Here is a 17,672-nt window from a genome sequence, read left to right on the forward strand (position 1 = left end):
ACTCACCTGCCGCCTCTTTCGCCGCTCCGCTCCCGCCAGGCGCCCGTGCTTTGGGCATGCGCGGTACCGAGACCGCAGCACCTGCCCCTTGCCGCGTCCCGGTTGGCTGCCTAGGACACGTCAATCACCTTTCTCGCCGCCTAGCAGCGCTCGCCAGTCGGGCATGCGCAGTACGGAGACCTCAACGCCCGCCCCTCTGGCAACCTGATAGGCGGACAGAGTGGCGACTGACGTGCCTAGGCAGCCAACCAGCCCTCCGCCCCTCCAGCCCCTCAGCCCTCCCGCGCCAGCAGCCGCGTTGCGAAGGGAACAATAAACCGCGCTCCCCTGCTTTCCGCTGAAAAGGGGGGCGACTGGGTCCCCGCAGCAGAAAAAACCCTTCCGTCCTGCATTGCCCTTCGCCACTACAACTGCACAGCTGGGAACTCGGCAACGTCAAGCGGCCGTCTGACAGACGCACACTCGGAACTTGACTAGGCTGCGGATTTTGGCTGGCTTACACACACGGACTTGCACTTCTCTGAGGAAACAAATGCTTTTTTAAGCACAGCCTCTCCTTGGGGAAGAAAAAACGCCCCCTCCGCGCTCCCAAACACTAGGCAGCCATGGGGAAACCACCGAAAGCCAAGACTGACAGCAACAACGTCGAGTGCAATCTGGCTTCAATTCTGATCACGCACTTAATGGCCTCTCCCAGGCCTACCAATGACTGCTCCTTTTCTGGAAGGACAAACTGAACGTCCTAAACTGAAGACTGCACGGAACACAGCTCCACTGGCAGCCAATTTGCCTCTTCTCCGGCTTCCATGGGGAATATCTTGTGGCATCCTCCAACTCGCAAACGTTCTTCCTCAGTCCACGGCCCCAGATGCGGAATCTCCTGAGCAGCGAGCGGAAACAACCGCGCGGGATTTTCTTCACGGCACCGAGAAGGCGGCGCTGGCAAAAAAGCAGGCCAAAGCACCTGAACCCGTCTGCCAGCCCCAGCCTGCGGCCAAGAGACCGGGAGCACCCTGCCCGAGGGGCCGCGCACCCCGCATCTGTACTTGGATGACCGTATGCGTGAAAGCATGTGTGTCTACAAACGATTGTCTGTCCACATGCATGTGCCTTGATGCAGGCTCCATTCGTGCTTAAGCGGGAGTGAGTGCACAGCTGCGCCGTTTGTTGGCAAAGCTCCGCGTGTCGCACGACGTTGCCCAGTCCTGCATTTCTCTCGCAGACAGATACACGGGAGCTCTGCTAGTAAAGGAGCAAAGACAGTCGTAGGCAGAACTGAATGCTGCTCCGAGCTATTTCTCACCTATGGCAAATGCTTCACAGGGGCCCGAGGAAAGGCGCTCAGCAGCCGATCTACAAAAGAAACGAAACAGATCATGCCTTAACGCGAAAGAGCAACAGGGCATCACTGTGCAAGCTTCTCCCTTATCTACAGCTGAGAGCGAACACTTGTGTGCTTGTTGGAGAGATGGTGTCTTGCCTGTAAGTGTCTGGGAGTTTGGGGCAGGTCAGTGTGGCTGGTTCGATAATCAACGTCTAGGATAGCTGCAGAGCGGTTCCTGTTTGTGTGGGAACAGTGTGCCTGTAGGCCAGTCTGTGTTACTAGCACCTGCTGTATCTATCCGTCGCTCCACACGCGTGTGAGTCCATGTCTTTCTCTCCACAAGCATGTGTGCTGATTTCGTCGCACATGTGCATCTGTGCTAGTGTTGAGCTCAGCGGAGTGTGTCTCTCGACACTTGGTGTGCGTTGGCTGTGCCTGTGTGTAACACAACACAGCCACGACTGCTCCGGTGAAGAGAGACCAGGGAAATCATCTAGACAGAGTCAACAAAGGAAAACCGAAGAGGGATTGACGTGTGTTCGACAGAGACTGAATCCCTGCGCTGACATTTCTCAGTAACACGAGAAGAAAGCTGAGCGGTAGATCGACCGGAGAAATGCTTCCCTAGACGACATTTAGCGAATGAACTGCATTGTGCGCGGCTTTCGGGATTGTGCCTGAAAAGTGCGAAAACCAGCAGAGGCTGTGCTCAAAAGCTGTTGGCTGTGTGACTGCATTGATGCACGTTCCCGTGTCTGCGAGTGTATAGACGGCTGTTTCACGTTCACACAAAGGCACCTGGTCGGGTTTTTCTTCTGTGCGTGTACACGCGTTTCCCTTGTCTCTTCGGAACAGACGTAGCTCTCTGCATGCTGAACGACGTGGTAAAACGCGTCTGCCTATATTTTGGTTAACAATCGAGGGTGCGTGTTCCATCAGCGACATTTCCACAGACGACTCCGCAGAGACAGTTCTGAATGCTCCGCACACCAGGACTGAATGTAGAACCAAGCAATTTCACCGGTGCACGCAATCACATATTCGGACGGACGTCTTTTATGGCACAGCAGCACGAAGGTATTTGCGTTCAAGCACGTATCAGAAACAAGGTGTGGACGAGGATGTGTTGGTATTTTCTCCGTACGGCATGCTTCGTGGTAGCTTACTTGCCGATCGCAGTCTTAGGGGTTTCTATACACGACTCGGTATAGGGAGAGAAAGAGAGCGCATCGGAAAACTTGCGTTTTCTGCGCTGGAACCTAGTTGCTACGCATTGTTTTTGTCCACGTGAACACACACGATTCCCCACTGAAAACCAAGCAGAAACCTTTCCACAAGCTCCCAGGTAGGCGCACCCACCACCTCGCGCGCAAGAACTCAGCTAGACAAAAGCACCTACATTTTCACACACTAACGCTTAAGCAAACGTATGGCCACACACAAGCACACATCCGCAAGCGCGCCCACTCCAATCTATGCACAGAGAGACGTACGCGAAACGTGCTTACATGCTTGAGGGTAAACAGGTGTGCATTGATGGTTGGCGTACTGCATAACGCATACGTGGATGCATGAGAATATTCTTTTGGAGGGTACGTGCAGATACGTCCCTGTACTTGGACGACCGTGTGCGTGAAAGCATGTGTGTCTACAAACGATTGTCTGTCCACATGCGTGTGCCTTGATGCAGGCTCCATTCGTGCTTAAGCGCGAGTGAGTACACAGCTGCGCCGTCTTTTGGCAAGGTTCCGAGTGCTGCACGACGTTACTCAGTCCTGCATTTCTCATGCGGACAGATGCACGGGAGCTCTGCTAGTAAAGGAGCAAAGACAGTCGTAGGCAGAACTGAATGCTGCTCCGAGCTACTTCTCACCTATGGCAAATGCTTCACAGGGGCCCAAGGAAAGGCGCTCAGCAGCCGATCTACAAAAGAAACGAAAGTGATCATGCCTTAACGCGAAAGAGCAACAGGGCGTCACTGCACAAGCTTCTCCCTTATTTACAGCTGTAGAGCGAACACTTGTGTGCTTGTTGGAGAGATGGTGTCTTGCCTGTAAGTGTCTGGGAGTTTGGGGCAGGTCAGTGTGGCTGGTTCGATAATCAACGTCTAGGATAGCTGCAGAGCGGTCCCTGTTGGTGTGGGGACAGTGTGCCTGGAAGTCAGTCTGTGTTCCTGGCGCCTGCTGTATCAATCCGTCGTTCCATACGCGTGTGAGTCCATGTCTTTCTCTCCACAAGCATGTGTGCTGATTTCGTCGCACATGTGCATCTGTGCTAGTGTTGAGCTCAGCGGAGTGTGTCTCTCGACACTTGGTGTGCGTTGGCTGTGCCTGTGTGTAACACAGCACAGCCACGACAGCTCCGGTGAAGAGAGACCAGGGAAATCATCTAGGCAGAGTCAACAAAAGAAAAGCGAAAAGGGATTGACGTGTGTTCGACAGAGACTGATTCCCTGCGCTGACATTTCTCAGTAACACGAGAAGAAAGCTGAGCGGTAGATCGACCGGAGAAATGCTTCCCTAGACGACATTTAGCGAATGAACTGCATTGTGCGCGGCTTTCGGGATTGTGCCTGAAAAGTGCGAAAACCAGCAGAGGCTGTGCTCAAAAGCTGTTGGCTGTGTGACTGCATTGATGCACGTTCCCGTGTCTGCGAGTGTATAGACGGCTGTTTCACGTTCACACAAAGGCACCTGGTCGGGTTTTTCTTCTGTGCGTGCACACGCGTTTCCCTTGTCTCTTCGGAACAGACGTAGCTCTCTGCATGCTGAACGACGTGGTAAAACGCGTCTGCCTATATTTTGGTTAACAATCGAGGGTGCGTGTTCCGTCAGCGACATTTCCGCAGAAGACTCCCCAGAGCCAGTTCTGAAAGCCCCGCACACCAGGACTGAATGTGGAACCAAGCAATTTCACCGGTGCGCGCAATCACATATTCTGACGACCGTCTTTTATGGCACAGCAGCACGAAGGTATTTGCGTTCAAGCACGTATCAGAAACAATGTGTGAACCGAGGATCTGTGGGTGTTTTCTCCGTACGGCATGCTTCGTGGTAGCTTACTTGCCGATCGCAGTCTTAGCGGTTTCTATACACGACTCGGTATAGGGAGAGAAAGAGAGCGCATCGAAAAACTTGCCTTTTCTGCACTGGAACATGGTTGCTACGCCTTCTGTTTGTCCACGTGAACACACACGATTCCCTACTGAAAACCAAGCAGAAACCTTTCCACAGGCTCCCAGGTATGTGCACCCACCACCTCGCGCGCACGAACGCAGCTGGAGAAAAGCACCTACATTTTCACACACTGATGCTTAAGCAAACGCTTGGCCATACGCATGCACACATCCGCAAGCGCGCCCACTCCCATCTTTGGACAGAAAGACGTGCGCGAAACGTGCTGACATGCTTGAGAGTATACAGGTGTGCGTTGATGGTTGGCGTACTGCATCACGCATACGTGGCTGCACGAGAATATTCTTTTGGAGGGTACGTGCAGATACGTCCCTGTACTTGGACGACCGTGTGCGTGAAAACGTGTGTGTCTACAAACGATTTTCTGTCCACATGAGTGTGCCTTTTTGCAGGCTCATTTCGTGCTCAAGCTGGAGTGAGTGCACAGCTGCGCCGTCTTTTGGCAAAGCTCCGCGTGTTGCACGACGTTGCCCAGTCCTGCATTTCTCATGCGTACAGATGCACGGGAGCTCTGCTAGTAAAGGAGCAAAGACAGTCGCAGGCAGAACTGAATGCTGCTCTGAGCTACTTCTCACCCTTGGCAAATGCTTCACAGTGCGCGAGGAATAGCTTTCCGCAGCCGATGTACAAGAGAAACGAATCAGATCATGCCTTAACGCGAAAGAGCAACAGGGCGTCACTGCGCAAGCTTCTCCCTGATCTACAGCTGAGAGCGAACACTTGTGTGCTTGTCGGAGAGATTGTGTCTTGCCTGTAATAGTCTGGGAGTTTCGCGCAGGACAGTGTGGCTAGTTCGATAATCAACGTCTAGGATAGCTGCAGAGTTGTCCCTGTTGGTGTGAGGACAGTGTGCCTGGAAGTCAGTCTGTGTTCCTGGCGCCTGCTGTATCAATCCGTCGCTCCACACGCGTGTGTGTCCATGTCTTTCTCTCCACAAGCGTGTGTGCTGATTTCGTCGCACATGTGCATCTGCGCTAGTGTTGAGCTCAGCGGAGTGTGTCTCTCGACACTTGGTGTGCGTTGGCTGTGCCTGTGTGTAACACAGCACAGCCACGACAGCTCCGGTGAAGAGAGACCAGGGAAATCATCTAGGCAGAGTCAACAAAAGAAAAACGAAAAGGGATTGACGTGTGTTCGACAGAGACTGATTCCCTGCGCTGACATTTCTCAGTAACACGAGAAGAAAGCTGAGCGGTAGATCGACCGGAGAAATGCTTCCCTAGACGACATTTAGCGAATGAACTGCATTGTGCGCGGCTTTCGGGATTGTGCCTGAAAAGTGCGAAAACCAGCAGAGGCTGTGCTCAAAAGCTGGTGGCTGTGTGACTGCATTGATGCACGTTCCCGTGTCTGCGAGTGTATAGACGGCTGTTTCACGTTCACACAAAGGCACCTGGTCGGGTTTTTCTTCTGTGCATGCACACGCGTTTCCCTTGTCTCTTCGGAACAGACGTAGCTCTCTGCATGCTGAACGACGTGGTAAAACGCGTCTGCCTATATTTTGGTTAACAATCGCGGGTGCGTGTTCCGTCAGCGACATTTCCGCAGACGACTCCGCAGAGCCAGTTCTGAATGCTCCGCACACCAGGACTGAATGTAGAACCAAGCAATTGCACAGGTGCGCGCAATCACATATTCTGACGGACGTCATTTACGCCAAAACAGCACGAAGGTATTTGAGTTCAAGGACGTATCAGAAACAATGTGTGAACCGAGGATCTGTGGGTGTTTTCTCCGTACGGCATGCTTCGTGGTAGCTTACTTGCCGATCGCAGGCTTAGCGGCTTCTATACACGACTCGGTATAGGGAGAGAAAGAGAATACATCGGAAAACTTGCGTTTTCTGCGCTGGAACCTAGTTCCTACGCATTGTTTTTGTCCACGTGAACACACACGATTCCCCACTGAAAACCAAGCAGAAACCATTCCACAAGCTCCCAGCTAGGTGCACCCACCACCTCGTGCCCGCGAACGCAGCTAGAGAAAAGCACCTACATTTTCACACACTGATGCTTAAGCAAACGCTTGGCCATACGCATGCACACATCCGCAAGCGCGCCCACTCCCATCTTTGGACAGAAAGACGTGCGCGAAACGTGCTGACATGCTTGAGAGTATACAGGTGTGCGTTGATGGTTGGCGTACTGCATCACGCATACGTGGCTGCACGAGAATATTCTTTTGGAGGGTACGTGCAGATACGTCCCTGTACTTGGACGACCGTGTGCGTGAAAGCGTGTGTGTCTACAAACGATTTTCTGTCCACATGAGTGTGCCTTTTTGCAGGCTCATTTCGTGCTCAAGCTGGAGTGAGTGCACAGCTGCGCCGTCTTTTGGCAAAGCTCCGCGTGTTGCACGACGTTGCCCAGTCCTGCATTTCTCATGCGTACAGATGCACGGGAGCTCTGCTAGTAAAGGAGTAAAGACAGTCGCAGGCAGAACTGAATGCTGCTCCGAGCTACTTCTCACCCTTGGCAAATGCTTCACAGTGCGCGAGGAATAGCTTTCCGCAGCCGATGTACAAGAGAAACGAATCAGATCATGCCTTAACGCGAAAGAGCAACAGGGCGTCACTGCGCAAGCTTCTCCCTGATCTACAGCTGAGAGCGAACACTTGTGTGCTTGTCGGAGAGATTGTGTCTTGCCTGTAATAGTCTGGGAGTTTCGCGCAGGACAGTGTGGCTAGTTCGATAATCAACGTCTAGGATAGCTGCAGAGTGGTCCCTGTTGGTGTGAGGACAGTGTGCCTGGAAGTCAGTCTGTGTTCCTGGCGTCTGCTGTATCTATCCGTCGCTCCACACGCGTGTGTGTCCATGTCTTTCTCTCCACAAGCGTGTGTGCTGATTTCGTCGAACATGTGCATCTGTGCTAGTGTTGAGCTCAGCGGAGTGTGTCTCTGGACACTTGGTGTGCGTTGGCTGTGCCTGTGTGTAACACAGCACAGCCACGACTGCTCCGGTGAAGAGAGACCAGGGAAATCATCTAGGCAGAGTCAACAAAAGAAAAGCGAAAAGGGATTGACGTGTGTTCGACAGAGACTGATTCCCTGCGCTGACATTTCTCAGTAACACGAGAAGAAAGCTGAGCGGTAGATCGACCGGAGAAATGCTTCCCTAGACGACATTTAGCGAATGAACTGCATTGTGCGCGGCTTTCGGGATTGTGCCTGAAAAGTGCGAAAACCAGCAGCGGCTGTGCTCAAAAGCTGTTGGCTGTGTGACTGCATTGATGCACGTTCCCGTGTCTGCGAGTGTACAGACGGCTGTTTCAAGCGGGAGTGAGTGCACAGCTGCGCCGTTTGTTGGCCAGGTTCCGCGTGTTGCACGACGTTGCCCAGTCCTGCATTTCTCACGCGGACAGATTCAAGGGAGCTCTTTATAGACGGCTGTTTCATGTTCACACAAAGGCACCTGGTCGGGTGCATCCCAGATACAGCATCCCAGATTCAGCATCCCCGATACAGCTTCCCGGATACAGCATCCCAAATACAGCACTCTAGATACAGTATCCCGGATACAACATCCCAGATACGCCATCCCAGATACAGCATCCCAGATACAGCATCCCAGATATAGCATCCCATATACAGCATCCCAGATACAGCATCCTAGGTACAGCGTAATAGATACAGCATCCCAGATACAACATGTCGAGCTGTGCTCCTCTCCCACACCAAGTGCTGATCGTGGGGCTCAGGGTGAGGGGGGGCAGCGAGGGGGTCCCTGGACTCGAATAAGTATTGTTTGGGGTTTTTCAAACGCCTCTGCGTTTGACACGTCGTATAAAAACCGATTGCTGCAGTGCTAAGGAATGAACAGGAGGATGAGCAACAGACTGCAGAAACTGCTTGCGTTTTGGTTTATTGAAAAATTCTTATTGAACTCAAAAAGCAATACGATCTTGCAGTGGTCTTCTAATACCTAGTGACAGCTTTTAATGTACTGGTTTGGAACTTTGAGATGAGATTTGAGATGAAGGGCTGTTCCATTGTGGAATATTGCAGGAGTAAATTTCAGGCATTTCAGCATGCCTGGCAGATCTGCAGCTTGCTAAAGACCTCAGGCTGTTTGGTTTAATCAGACTTTTGTAGATCCCACCTTCACTGGTCAAAGCACCGGCTGCCAATGTGTTTTCTGGTGTTGTCACTTCTTTCTGACCAAAGACGGCAGAGGCAGCAGCTCTACTGGTGGTGTCTGTTTTATTGAAACATGGGGATCTACAGGAACTTTAACCCGAAAGCTCAGGAAGCTGTGGTCCGTGGTCTATCTTTGTAATGTTTGGAGATTCTTCTGCAGATATTCTTATGCTAACGAGCACGGAACGTTTGAGAGTGTGAACTGCTGTGCAGGTAGAAGGAAGAAAGATGTGTGAGCTAAAGCAGCAGGAAGGCTGCAGCCGTGTAAGCCGGGGGTGCAAGCGGCACGAAACGGGCTGCAGCGGCGGAGCCCTCGGTCCCGGGCCGTCCCGGGCAGGCGGCGGAGCCCTCGGTCCCGGGCCGTCCCGGGCAGGCGCAGCCCGAGCGCTCCCGGCCCCGCTGCCGCTGCCCCGCCGGGGCCGGGGCCGCGCTGCGGGCGGACAGCGCCGCTCTGCGGCCGCCAGCGGCTCCGGGCCGGGAGGGGGGGCGGGGCCCGGTGGCGAGCGAGGACGGGATTGGCTCCTGCGCCGGATGGGCGGGGCCACGCTGCGTAAGTGCGGGGGCGGAGGAACGCGTGCCGCCGGTGCGGCGGCGGGAGGAGCGCGCGAGGAGCGGCGGGGCCGGCGGTGAGCGAGGGGCGGGCGGACACCGGGGAGACCGGACGGGGCCGCCCCGGTCCCGGCTGAGGGGGGAGGCTGGAGGGGGAGGGACGGGCTGGTTTGGGCAGGAGGAAGGCGAGGGGCAGGCAGCCGCAACAGCGCGGCCCCGGGCCGGGCCGAGCAAGGGGCGAGGGGGAAACACGCGGGCGGCTGTGAGGGAAGGGAGCCCCGGGCTGAGCGCTGCGCGGGGCTCGGGCGGGGCCGTGGGGCGGAGGGGGGAGCCCGTGGTGCCACAGGGCAGAGGGAGGAAGGCGAGCGGGATGGGGCGGCGCCGGGGCGGTGCCAGGGAGCGCGAGGGGCGGGGGCGGCGCTGCCGCGGGGAGGGGCCGGGAACGGGGGGAGCGGCGGAGGAGCCTGAGGGCGGGACGGCGCGGAAGGAGCTTGGGCGGGAAAGGCTGAGGGACCTCAGGGAGGGGGTGACATCGGGGGGGCTTTGGCGGGAAAGGCTGAGGGACCTCAGGGAGGGGGTGACATCGGGGAGGCTTTGGCGGGAAATGCTGAGGGACCTCAGGGAGGGGGTGACATCGGGGAGGCTTTGGCGGGAAAGGCTGAGGGACCTCAGGGAGGGGGTGACATCGGGGGGGCTTTGGCGGGAAAGGCTGAGGGACCTCAGGAAGGGGGTGACATCGGGGGGGCTTTGGCGGGAAAGGCTGAGGGACCTCAGGGAGGGGGTGACATCGGGGAGGCTGCAGGGGGAAAGGCTGAGGGACCTCAGGGAGGGGGTGACATCGGGGGGGCTTTGGCGGGAAAGGCTGAGGGACATCAGGGAGGGGATGACATCGGGGAGGCTTTGGCGGGAAAGGCTGAGGGAGCTCGGGGAGGAGATGGCGTCGGGGAGGCTGCAGGGGGCAATGCTGAGGGAGCTCAGGACGGGATGGCACTCAGGTCTGGTTTCAAAGGGAAATGCTGAGGTACCTTGAGGAACGGACGCTGGGCTGGGAGCTATGAACACATCAGACTGGTTAAGAGAGTGTTCATGACAGAAATTTGTGCAGTGAAGTATTCCAGCAAAGAGCGGGAGAAGAGCCAAACTTAGATCAGGCCTCCTAGGACGCCTGCAGGTTTGGGGACAGGGATGACGAGGTTGTTAATCTGGTCCTAACTGTTTCTTTGTCTGTCCCTCTCTTGCAGCACCTGACTGAATGGAGGAGCAAGTGGACGGGAAGTTCCTGCGCCACACACAGATCACATTTATCGCTCTCGCCCTCAGAGACCCGGAGATCCAAACCGTTCGCATCGTGCCTTGAAGCAGCCTGTGCTCATGCGCTTCTCCCAGGGAGAAGGCGGAATGGCAGTGACTGGCCACGTTAAGCCACAGGGTGCACACTGTGCAGCTGTCAAGCCCAGCTCTGCGTTAGCTCACACCTGCGGTTTTGCGCCGCACACGCACATTTGAGTTGTCGCTGGTTGTTGCAGCGTTTGGCTTTGGTGAGGACAGCGTGTGTTTGTCAGCAGTTGGTGTAGGTGGGATCTGGAGGAGAAAGCGATATTTCCGTGCCAGAACTGGTTGGTGTTTGCATGGTATTGTGGCGGTTGTTCCCGCAGGCGATGAGTGCTGGAGCATTATTGCAGGATGAGGGGATTTTGGAGTCTTGTCTGTGAGATGCACTAGAGGCAGCAGCTGAAAGCGAAAGGCTGAGATTTGGAGGGTTTGTCGGTGGGTTTTGGGCGGTTGTCAGCTGAAGAGTTGGCTGTTTGCAGGTGAGGTGTAGGGCAGAGGGTGAAGCTGACTTTGCCTGGGCGGCGCAACTGGCTGGGTGTGCAGAGCTGAGGAGAGCGGGCTGCTGCGGGTGATCCTAAAGCTGGAGAACCAGCCGGCAGCTCCAGACGCTCCTGCTGCCGGGCAGGGCCGTGCAGGCCAGTGCCCTGGGGCACAGCGACGTGACCCTCCGCAAGTACCAAAGAGCAGGTGAGGACCGTGGGCATTTGTACTGAGCTGTGACATCTCTAACCCGTGACATTGGGGTCCAGCCTGAGCAGGGCACGTGCGGAAGCTGTGCTGCAGGGAGGGCAGAGCTGAGGGGAAGGGCTGTGCCAGGGGCTGGTGCCAAGGCAAGGTGGGCGCGCTGTGGGGTGTGGGGAGGTGTCAGTCCCGGACTCAGGCCCTGTCTGATTGTAGTGCCCTTGGGCTGGTGTAGCTCAGTCCTCTGTGTGTTTCTCTTCAGGGGGAGCAGCATGCAAAGGAAAAGCAAGGAAGGAGGTGAACCCATGAGGAAGAGTGATGGATAAAGAGGGTTGGAGTGCACCTGCCAGTCAAGAGGGATCAAGAAAGAAGACACCGGTGGTGGAACCGCAGGTCAGGAGAGCTCAAGGAGGGAGAAAGGTGACTGTGGCTGTATGGGTTTTTCTAGCTCACACACCAATGAAAACAGTTTGGATAATAAAAGAAATGCATGCAAAACCAATAATTAAAGGCAGAGAATGTTTATATGCTATGTATGGGGTAGACCTGAAGGTATATTTCTTCCTACAACGAAGGAGAATTCGCAATACATGCTGCTGTCAGCAACGACCAGTAAGCGACAAGACTCTATTTACTGATGCCTCTGGTCGCTCACATAAAGTTGTAATTACATGGCTAAACTCAGATACCCAGTGCTGCAAACACAAGGTAGAAAAAGAGACCAAGAGTCAAACAAGTTCTTGAGCTGACAGCTGTTAGGATCGCTTTGAGGTGTTCTGTAACAAGCCTTTGAATGTTGTAACTGGCTCATATTATGTGGCTGGCATACTTAACCGCCTGGAAGCTTCTTTTCTTAAGGAAAAGGATAATCCTCTTTTGATGGCTGAATTGAGAATGCTATGGTTTCTAATAAATCATAGACATCATAGGTATTATGCAATGCACACCCGCTCTCGCAGTGGCCCTTCCAGGACCACTTGCGGAAGGCAGTAGGAGGGCCGATGCACGAGCTGTGCCGCTCACTGTGCCTAAAGCCTTGGAGCAAGCTAAATGATCACATAAATTCTTTCACCAGAGTGCAAAGGCGTTAAAACGACAACTTCAAATGACAGTGGATCAGGCCAGGAGCGTTCTTATGTCCTGCCCTGATTGCCAACAGTTGGCACCCGCGCCATCCACAGAGGGTGTTAATCCAGGAGGGGTTACTGCCAATGAGGTACGACCAGCGGATGTAACGCATTGTTCTGAATTGGGTAAATACGTACGTGTTTCTGTAGACGCTCATTCCAGATTTCTCGTTGCTGCTGCACGCGCTGGTGAAAGAGCACGAGACGTCTGTAACATTGGTTGGCATGTTTTGCTGTTTGAGGAGTTCCACGATCTGTAACACCAGAGGAAAGCGGAACGCACACTCGATTAGAGGAGCGATCCCCCAGCGCGCTGTAATAGAAGTGCCTGTTTTTTAACACTTTCAAAACAGTGTTAAAGAGTCTGTTTGACGACTTTTCGGTATCATTTCTGGCGACGAGGATGGGATAATCTGCCTGACCTCCCGTGGATCCCAGGATCTCTGGGACCTTGTGCCGGCACCGGGGAATTCCTGGAAGGGACCACAGCTCCTCGGACCAGCTCGGGACGCGGGTAAAACCCCATCAATGAGATAAGGCACTTTCATTGTCTGGTTGCGTTGGCACGCTGCCTGCGCGAGACGTGGGCGACAGCAGCGCATTGGGTCTGCGCATTCGCGTGTGCGCATTTTGGTAAACTGGGTAACTTAAAAAAAGAAAGAAATAAAAAATTAAAGAGGAAAATGAGAAAACAATAAATTAAAGAGAAAAACGAGGGAACAGCAATTTGATAAAGGTACCTTTAATGATTTTGCTGTTTGTGCCTTAGCAATTGTATAATTGTTTGTGTCTTTAGTGGTTTGTTGTTGTTGTTACTTGTGTCTTGGGGGATTTTATAGTCCAGTACTTAGGGTTCACCAATTGTCTGTTATTGTGATTGTGAAGTAGGTAGTGGACAATCGGCAGGAGGATTCGTGAGAAATCCCCCCCAGGCTGTGTTTTGTGACATTGGAAAAGGATCGTTTGCTGTTCAACAGGGCGTCAACCAGGGAGAATCTGATTGAATATTGTAATTAATGGTGGCCACTGTAAATAATATTAATATGCTTCACAGGTCTAGGTGGGTATACTTTGAGATCTGTAGTATAGTAATGTGCTGCATGTAATATGTAGTAAGATATCTATTTTAAAGCATATATTGCCTATTACGTAAGGCATATTACACAATATAAAATGTTACATATGCATTGTCTTTATCCTCTTCAGATCCATTTGTTTTGAAAAAGGATAATCAGGGAAAGAAATGCAAACCAGTAAAAGGTTTGTTGAAGAACAGCTATTGGTGTAGAATACACAGAGAACATGAGATCAAAATTGTCCCTCGGTCAGTCCAGGGTGGGATCCTGATATCCTTATATCGGGGCACAGGCTGCATTGGTATCGCCAGTGCATTTTATACGGGATTAGACACGCTGCGCCTAAAGCTGTAAATATGCCAAAACCTTCTGAGATTAAAGAGGATTGTGAGGAGTCTCCCACTGAGTTTTTACACCGTCTAAAAACCGACAGCTCAGAAATATATTAATATAGATCCTGACTTGGAGAACAGAGAAATAGAATTCTTAGTTGACTGGGAGCTCATTATTCTGTGTTAAACACTATGCAGGGAATATTAAGTAGCGATTCTGTAACAGTTATGGGTGCCACAAAAATTGCAAAACACGGCCCTTTAACCTGCTGCTTAGAATGTTTGTATGTGGAGTCTGTACTTATTGATTGTGTACCATGTGTCTTCTCTTGTGCACAACGAATGGTTGAAAAAAGCTTTAATGGTGCAATGGCTGTGCAGTGACACGCTGCTGTGGCTGCAGTTGTTAAACAAAGAAGGGGAGATGTGGCAGGGTTGTGACATCAGGCCCGTGAGAAATTGCAAGAGTCACAGTGTGAGAACAAGCGCTGGTGGAACAACACAAGCAGCAAGGACTGTGTGGGACATGAACCATCAGGGACAGAGGGGTTGGTACATGAGGGACAGAGGGATTGATACGGGGTTGGTACATGAGGGACAGAGGGATTGATACGCGGTGGGTACATCAGGGACAGAGGGATTGATACAGGATCGGTACATCAAGGACAGAGGTCCGCGATGTTTCAAATGCAAACCTGAGTTTGTATTAAATGTCTCTCTGCATCTTAAAGAGAGTCTGTGCCTCATCTGCTACACCCCTTTATCTGTTTCCCAAATTACGATTTAGACTGTATTTACCGTTGTAAAAACAAAGCTTTCCCCCCTTAATTTTTGTCACGTGTTGTAGTTAGAATTAATAGAGATATTGGAGCCCATCGTAGCTAAACTGGAAAAAGACAGCAGCCGTGTGTATTTTTAAATAAAGACTAAATCAAGTGTGCTAGCTCATTATCTTTAAGCGTTTTACTGTGATCACGTCTCTCCCAAGGTTTTGTGTCTGTTGTATCAAGGCCTGACACCCACGGCCACAGCGGATGAATCACCATGGGCACAACACCAGGAACCTGCCTGTTCGTGTCCAGGATATCCACTCCAGCAGACACGTTTTAATTGGTACTTGCATTATGGATCAGATGCAACAAAAATCCATACTTTCTTTTGTCCTTTGCTATAGAGGAGGGGGTTGAACTTTTCTATAGCAGATTCAATCACTTGTTGTAAAGCAATGAAATAAATAACTTAGGCTTTTTCTATGGATAAACAATGTTTAATTCAATTCCTTAATTGTATTCCTTAAACACTTGTTCGTTAGACCATAAGCAAAACAGCGCTGGGTGTTAGTTCGTTAGTAGGCCCTTATTATGTGGTTGGTTAACCCTGAAAATGTTAGCTCCCTCTATCAATATAACCTCATAAACAAGTTTCAAAATTTTTATGTAGAACTTACCCACCTTTTCCTTTTTGCAGGTTCAGAGCCCGAGCCTCATTTGGTTGTATCTGTAAACATCAAACGTCTCAGCACAAATCACAACTGCATTTCTCACAGACAGAAGTGCCTGATCTCCACAACTTACCTGGCAGTGCAGAGAGCAGGAAGTGCGGTGAGTCCTGGGCCTTTGGGGACATTTCACCCTGTTTTGTGTCCCAGTCCCTCCCTGCTCCCTCCTCTTTCCTGCTGTGCCCTTCTTCCTCTTCATCTCTTCTCCCTCTGGCCCTCTGCTGCTTCCTCACCTATTCCCCCACCCTTCTGAATCTCTGTGCAGGGTTTCTCGTATCTCCCTCTCCGTCTCCACCCCTCTGTGTTCTCATCATCCCCGGTTTCTCTTTGTCGTCATTCTTGTCTGTTGCTCTGTCCCGCTCCGTGCCCCATCATTTCTCACTGTATCCCTCTGTCTTGCTCCCTGCGCCTATTCCTGCCCCTCTTCTTTTTCACTCCCTCTCCCTCTTGCTGCCCACCCCAGGATTTTTTCCGAATCTCTATCCTGCCCCAACCCTTATTGTTCTTTCTCTCTCCTGCTCCCTCTCTGTCTTTCTGCCTGTCTGCCCTTTCCCTGCTGCTTCTTTCTCCATCTCTGTCCAGATTACTGCCCCTTTTCCTTCCTGATGTCTTTCTGTCCTGTTTGTCTTTCTGTCTTCCTTGTCTGTTCCCAGCCCCATCCCCTCTCGCTGTATCTTCCCTGTCCAGCTGGCTCTGCCTTTTCTTGGTCTTCTCATCCTCTTTCCTGCTCCTCAGCCCTCTTTTCCTCTTCCTCCAGCTCATTGCTGCATGTTTTCCCTTTCCAGTCTCTTCAGTTTGATCTAAACTTTGCTTTGTTTCTCAGTCCCTTTGTTCTCTTCCCTTCCTGTTGCCTCTCAGTGGGCAGTGACGACCTGGTTCAGAGACAGCACGGCGACCACATCCCAGGTCGCTCGGTCCATCAGCACACAGACGCCACTGTGGTGGAAAGCAAATGGCGTTTATTAACAAGTAACACAGCGTTATATACCTTAGGTTTGCAACGTCACGTCCATCTGCTTGCCTCACATACTCCTACCTACCTAGGGAGGGGCTACTATCTTTCTGTACAGCGCGAGATCTTCCGGCCTCCAGACCCTAACTAACTACAGGTATGCGTCACAACCCCCCCTGGACACCGTTTGTGTCACAAATGCCCCTGGACAGGGTGTGTCTCACAAACCCCATTGGACAGCATGTGTCACAACCCCCCTGGAAACTCTGTGTGTAACAAACCCCATTGGAGAGCGTGTGTGTCACAAACCCCATTGGACAGCGTATGTGTCACAAACCCCATTGGACAGCATGTGTGTCACAAACCCCATTGGACAGCATGTGTCACAAGCCCCCCTGGAAAGTGTGTGTGTCCAAAATATCCCTGGACAGTGTGTGTGTTACGAACCCCCCTGGACAGTGTGTGTGCCACGAACACCCCTGGACAGTGTGTGTCTCACAAACCCCCCTGGACAGTGTGTGTCTCACAAACCCCCCTGGACAGTGTGTGTCTCACAAAACCCCCTGGACAGTGTGTGTGTCACAAACACCCTTAGACAGGGTGTGTGTCACAAACCCCATTGGAGACTGTGTCTCTCACAATCCCCATTGGAGAGTGTGTGTGTGACAAACCCCATTGGAGAGTGTGTGTGTGACAAACCCCATTGGAGGGTGTGTGTGTGACAAACCCCATTGGACAGCGTGTGTGTCACAAACCCCATTGGACAGCGTGTGTGTAACAAACACCCCTGGACAGTGTGTGTGTCACAAACCGCATTGAACAGCAGGTGTGTCCGAAACCCCATTGGACAGCGGGTGTGTAACAGACTCGATTGGACAGCCTGTGTGTCACAGACTCGATTGGACAGCGTGTGTGTCACAAACCCCATTGGACAGCGTGTGTGTCACAAACACCCCTGGACAGGGTGTGTGTCACAAATACGCCTGGACAGCGTGTGTGTCAGAAACCCCATTAAACAGGGTGTGTGTCACAAACCCCTTTGGACAGCCAGTGTGTCACAAATCCCATTGGATAGCGTGTGTGTCACGAACACCCCTTTACAGGGTGTGTGTCACAAACCCCATTGGACAGCGTGTGTGTAACAAAGCCCATTGGACAGTGGGGGTGTCAAAAACACCCCTGGAAAGGGCGTGTATCACAAACCACATTGGACAGCGTGTGTGTGACAGACCCAATTGGACAGTGTGTGTGTGTCACAAACCCCATTGAACAGCGTGTGTGTGTCTCAGATCCCATGGGACAGTGTGTGTGTAACCTGACCCCTGGACAGCGTATGTGTCACAAACCCCAGTGGACAGAGGGAGCGTCACAAAGACCCCTGGACAGCGTGTGTGTGACAAACCCCATTGGACAGTGTGTGTGTCACAAATCCCATTGAAAACCGTGTGTGCCACAAACCCCATTGGACAGGG

The 17,672-nt window shown here is 52.5% G+C and overlaps 1 protein-coding gene across 1 annotated transcript in view; it reads right to left on the reverse strand.

Moving 5' to 3' along the window:
- The window catches only part of LOC308052459 (adhesion G-protein coupled receptor V1-like), a gene marked incomplete at both ends in the record, with an annotated part of 29,179 nt that extends 26,067 nt beyond the window's left edge, over positions 1 to 3,112 (reverse strand). Inside the window, 1 exon segment of the mRNA XM_080364539.1 lies at positions 3,046 to 3,112. Coding sequence (XP_080220665.1) covers positions 3,046 to 3,112 — 67 coding nt within the window.
- Between the last annotated feature and the right edge of the window lie 14,560 nt (positions 3,113 to 17,672).

Source organism: Nesoenas mayeri (genome assembly GCF_963082525.1).
Source record: "Nesoenas mayeri genome assembly, contig: SCAFFOLD_43, whole genome shotgun sequence".
NCBI lineage: Eukaryota > Metazoa > Chordata > Aves > Columbiformes > Columbidae > Nesoenas > Nesoenas mayeri.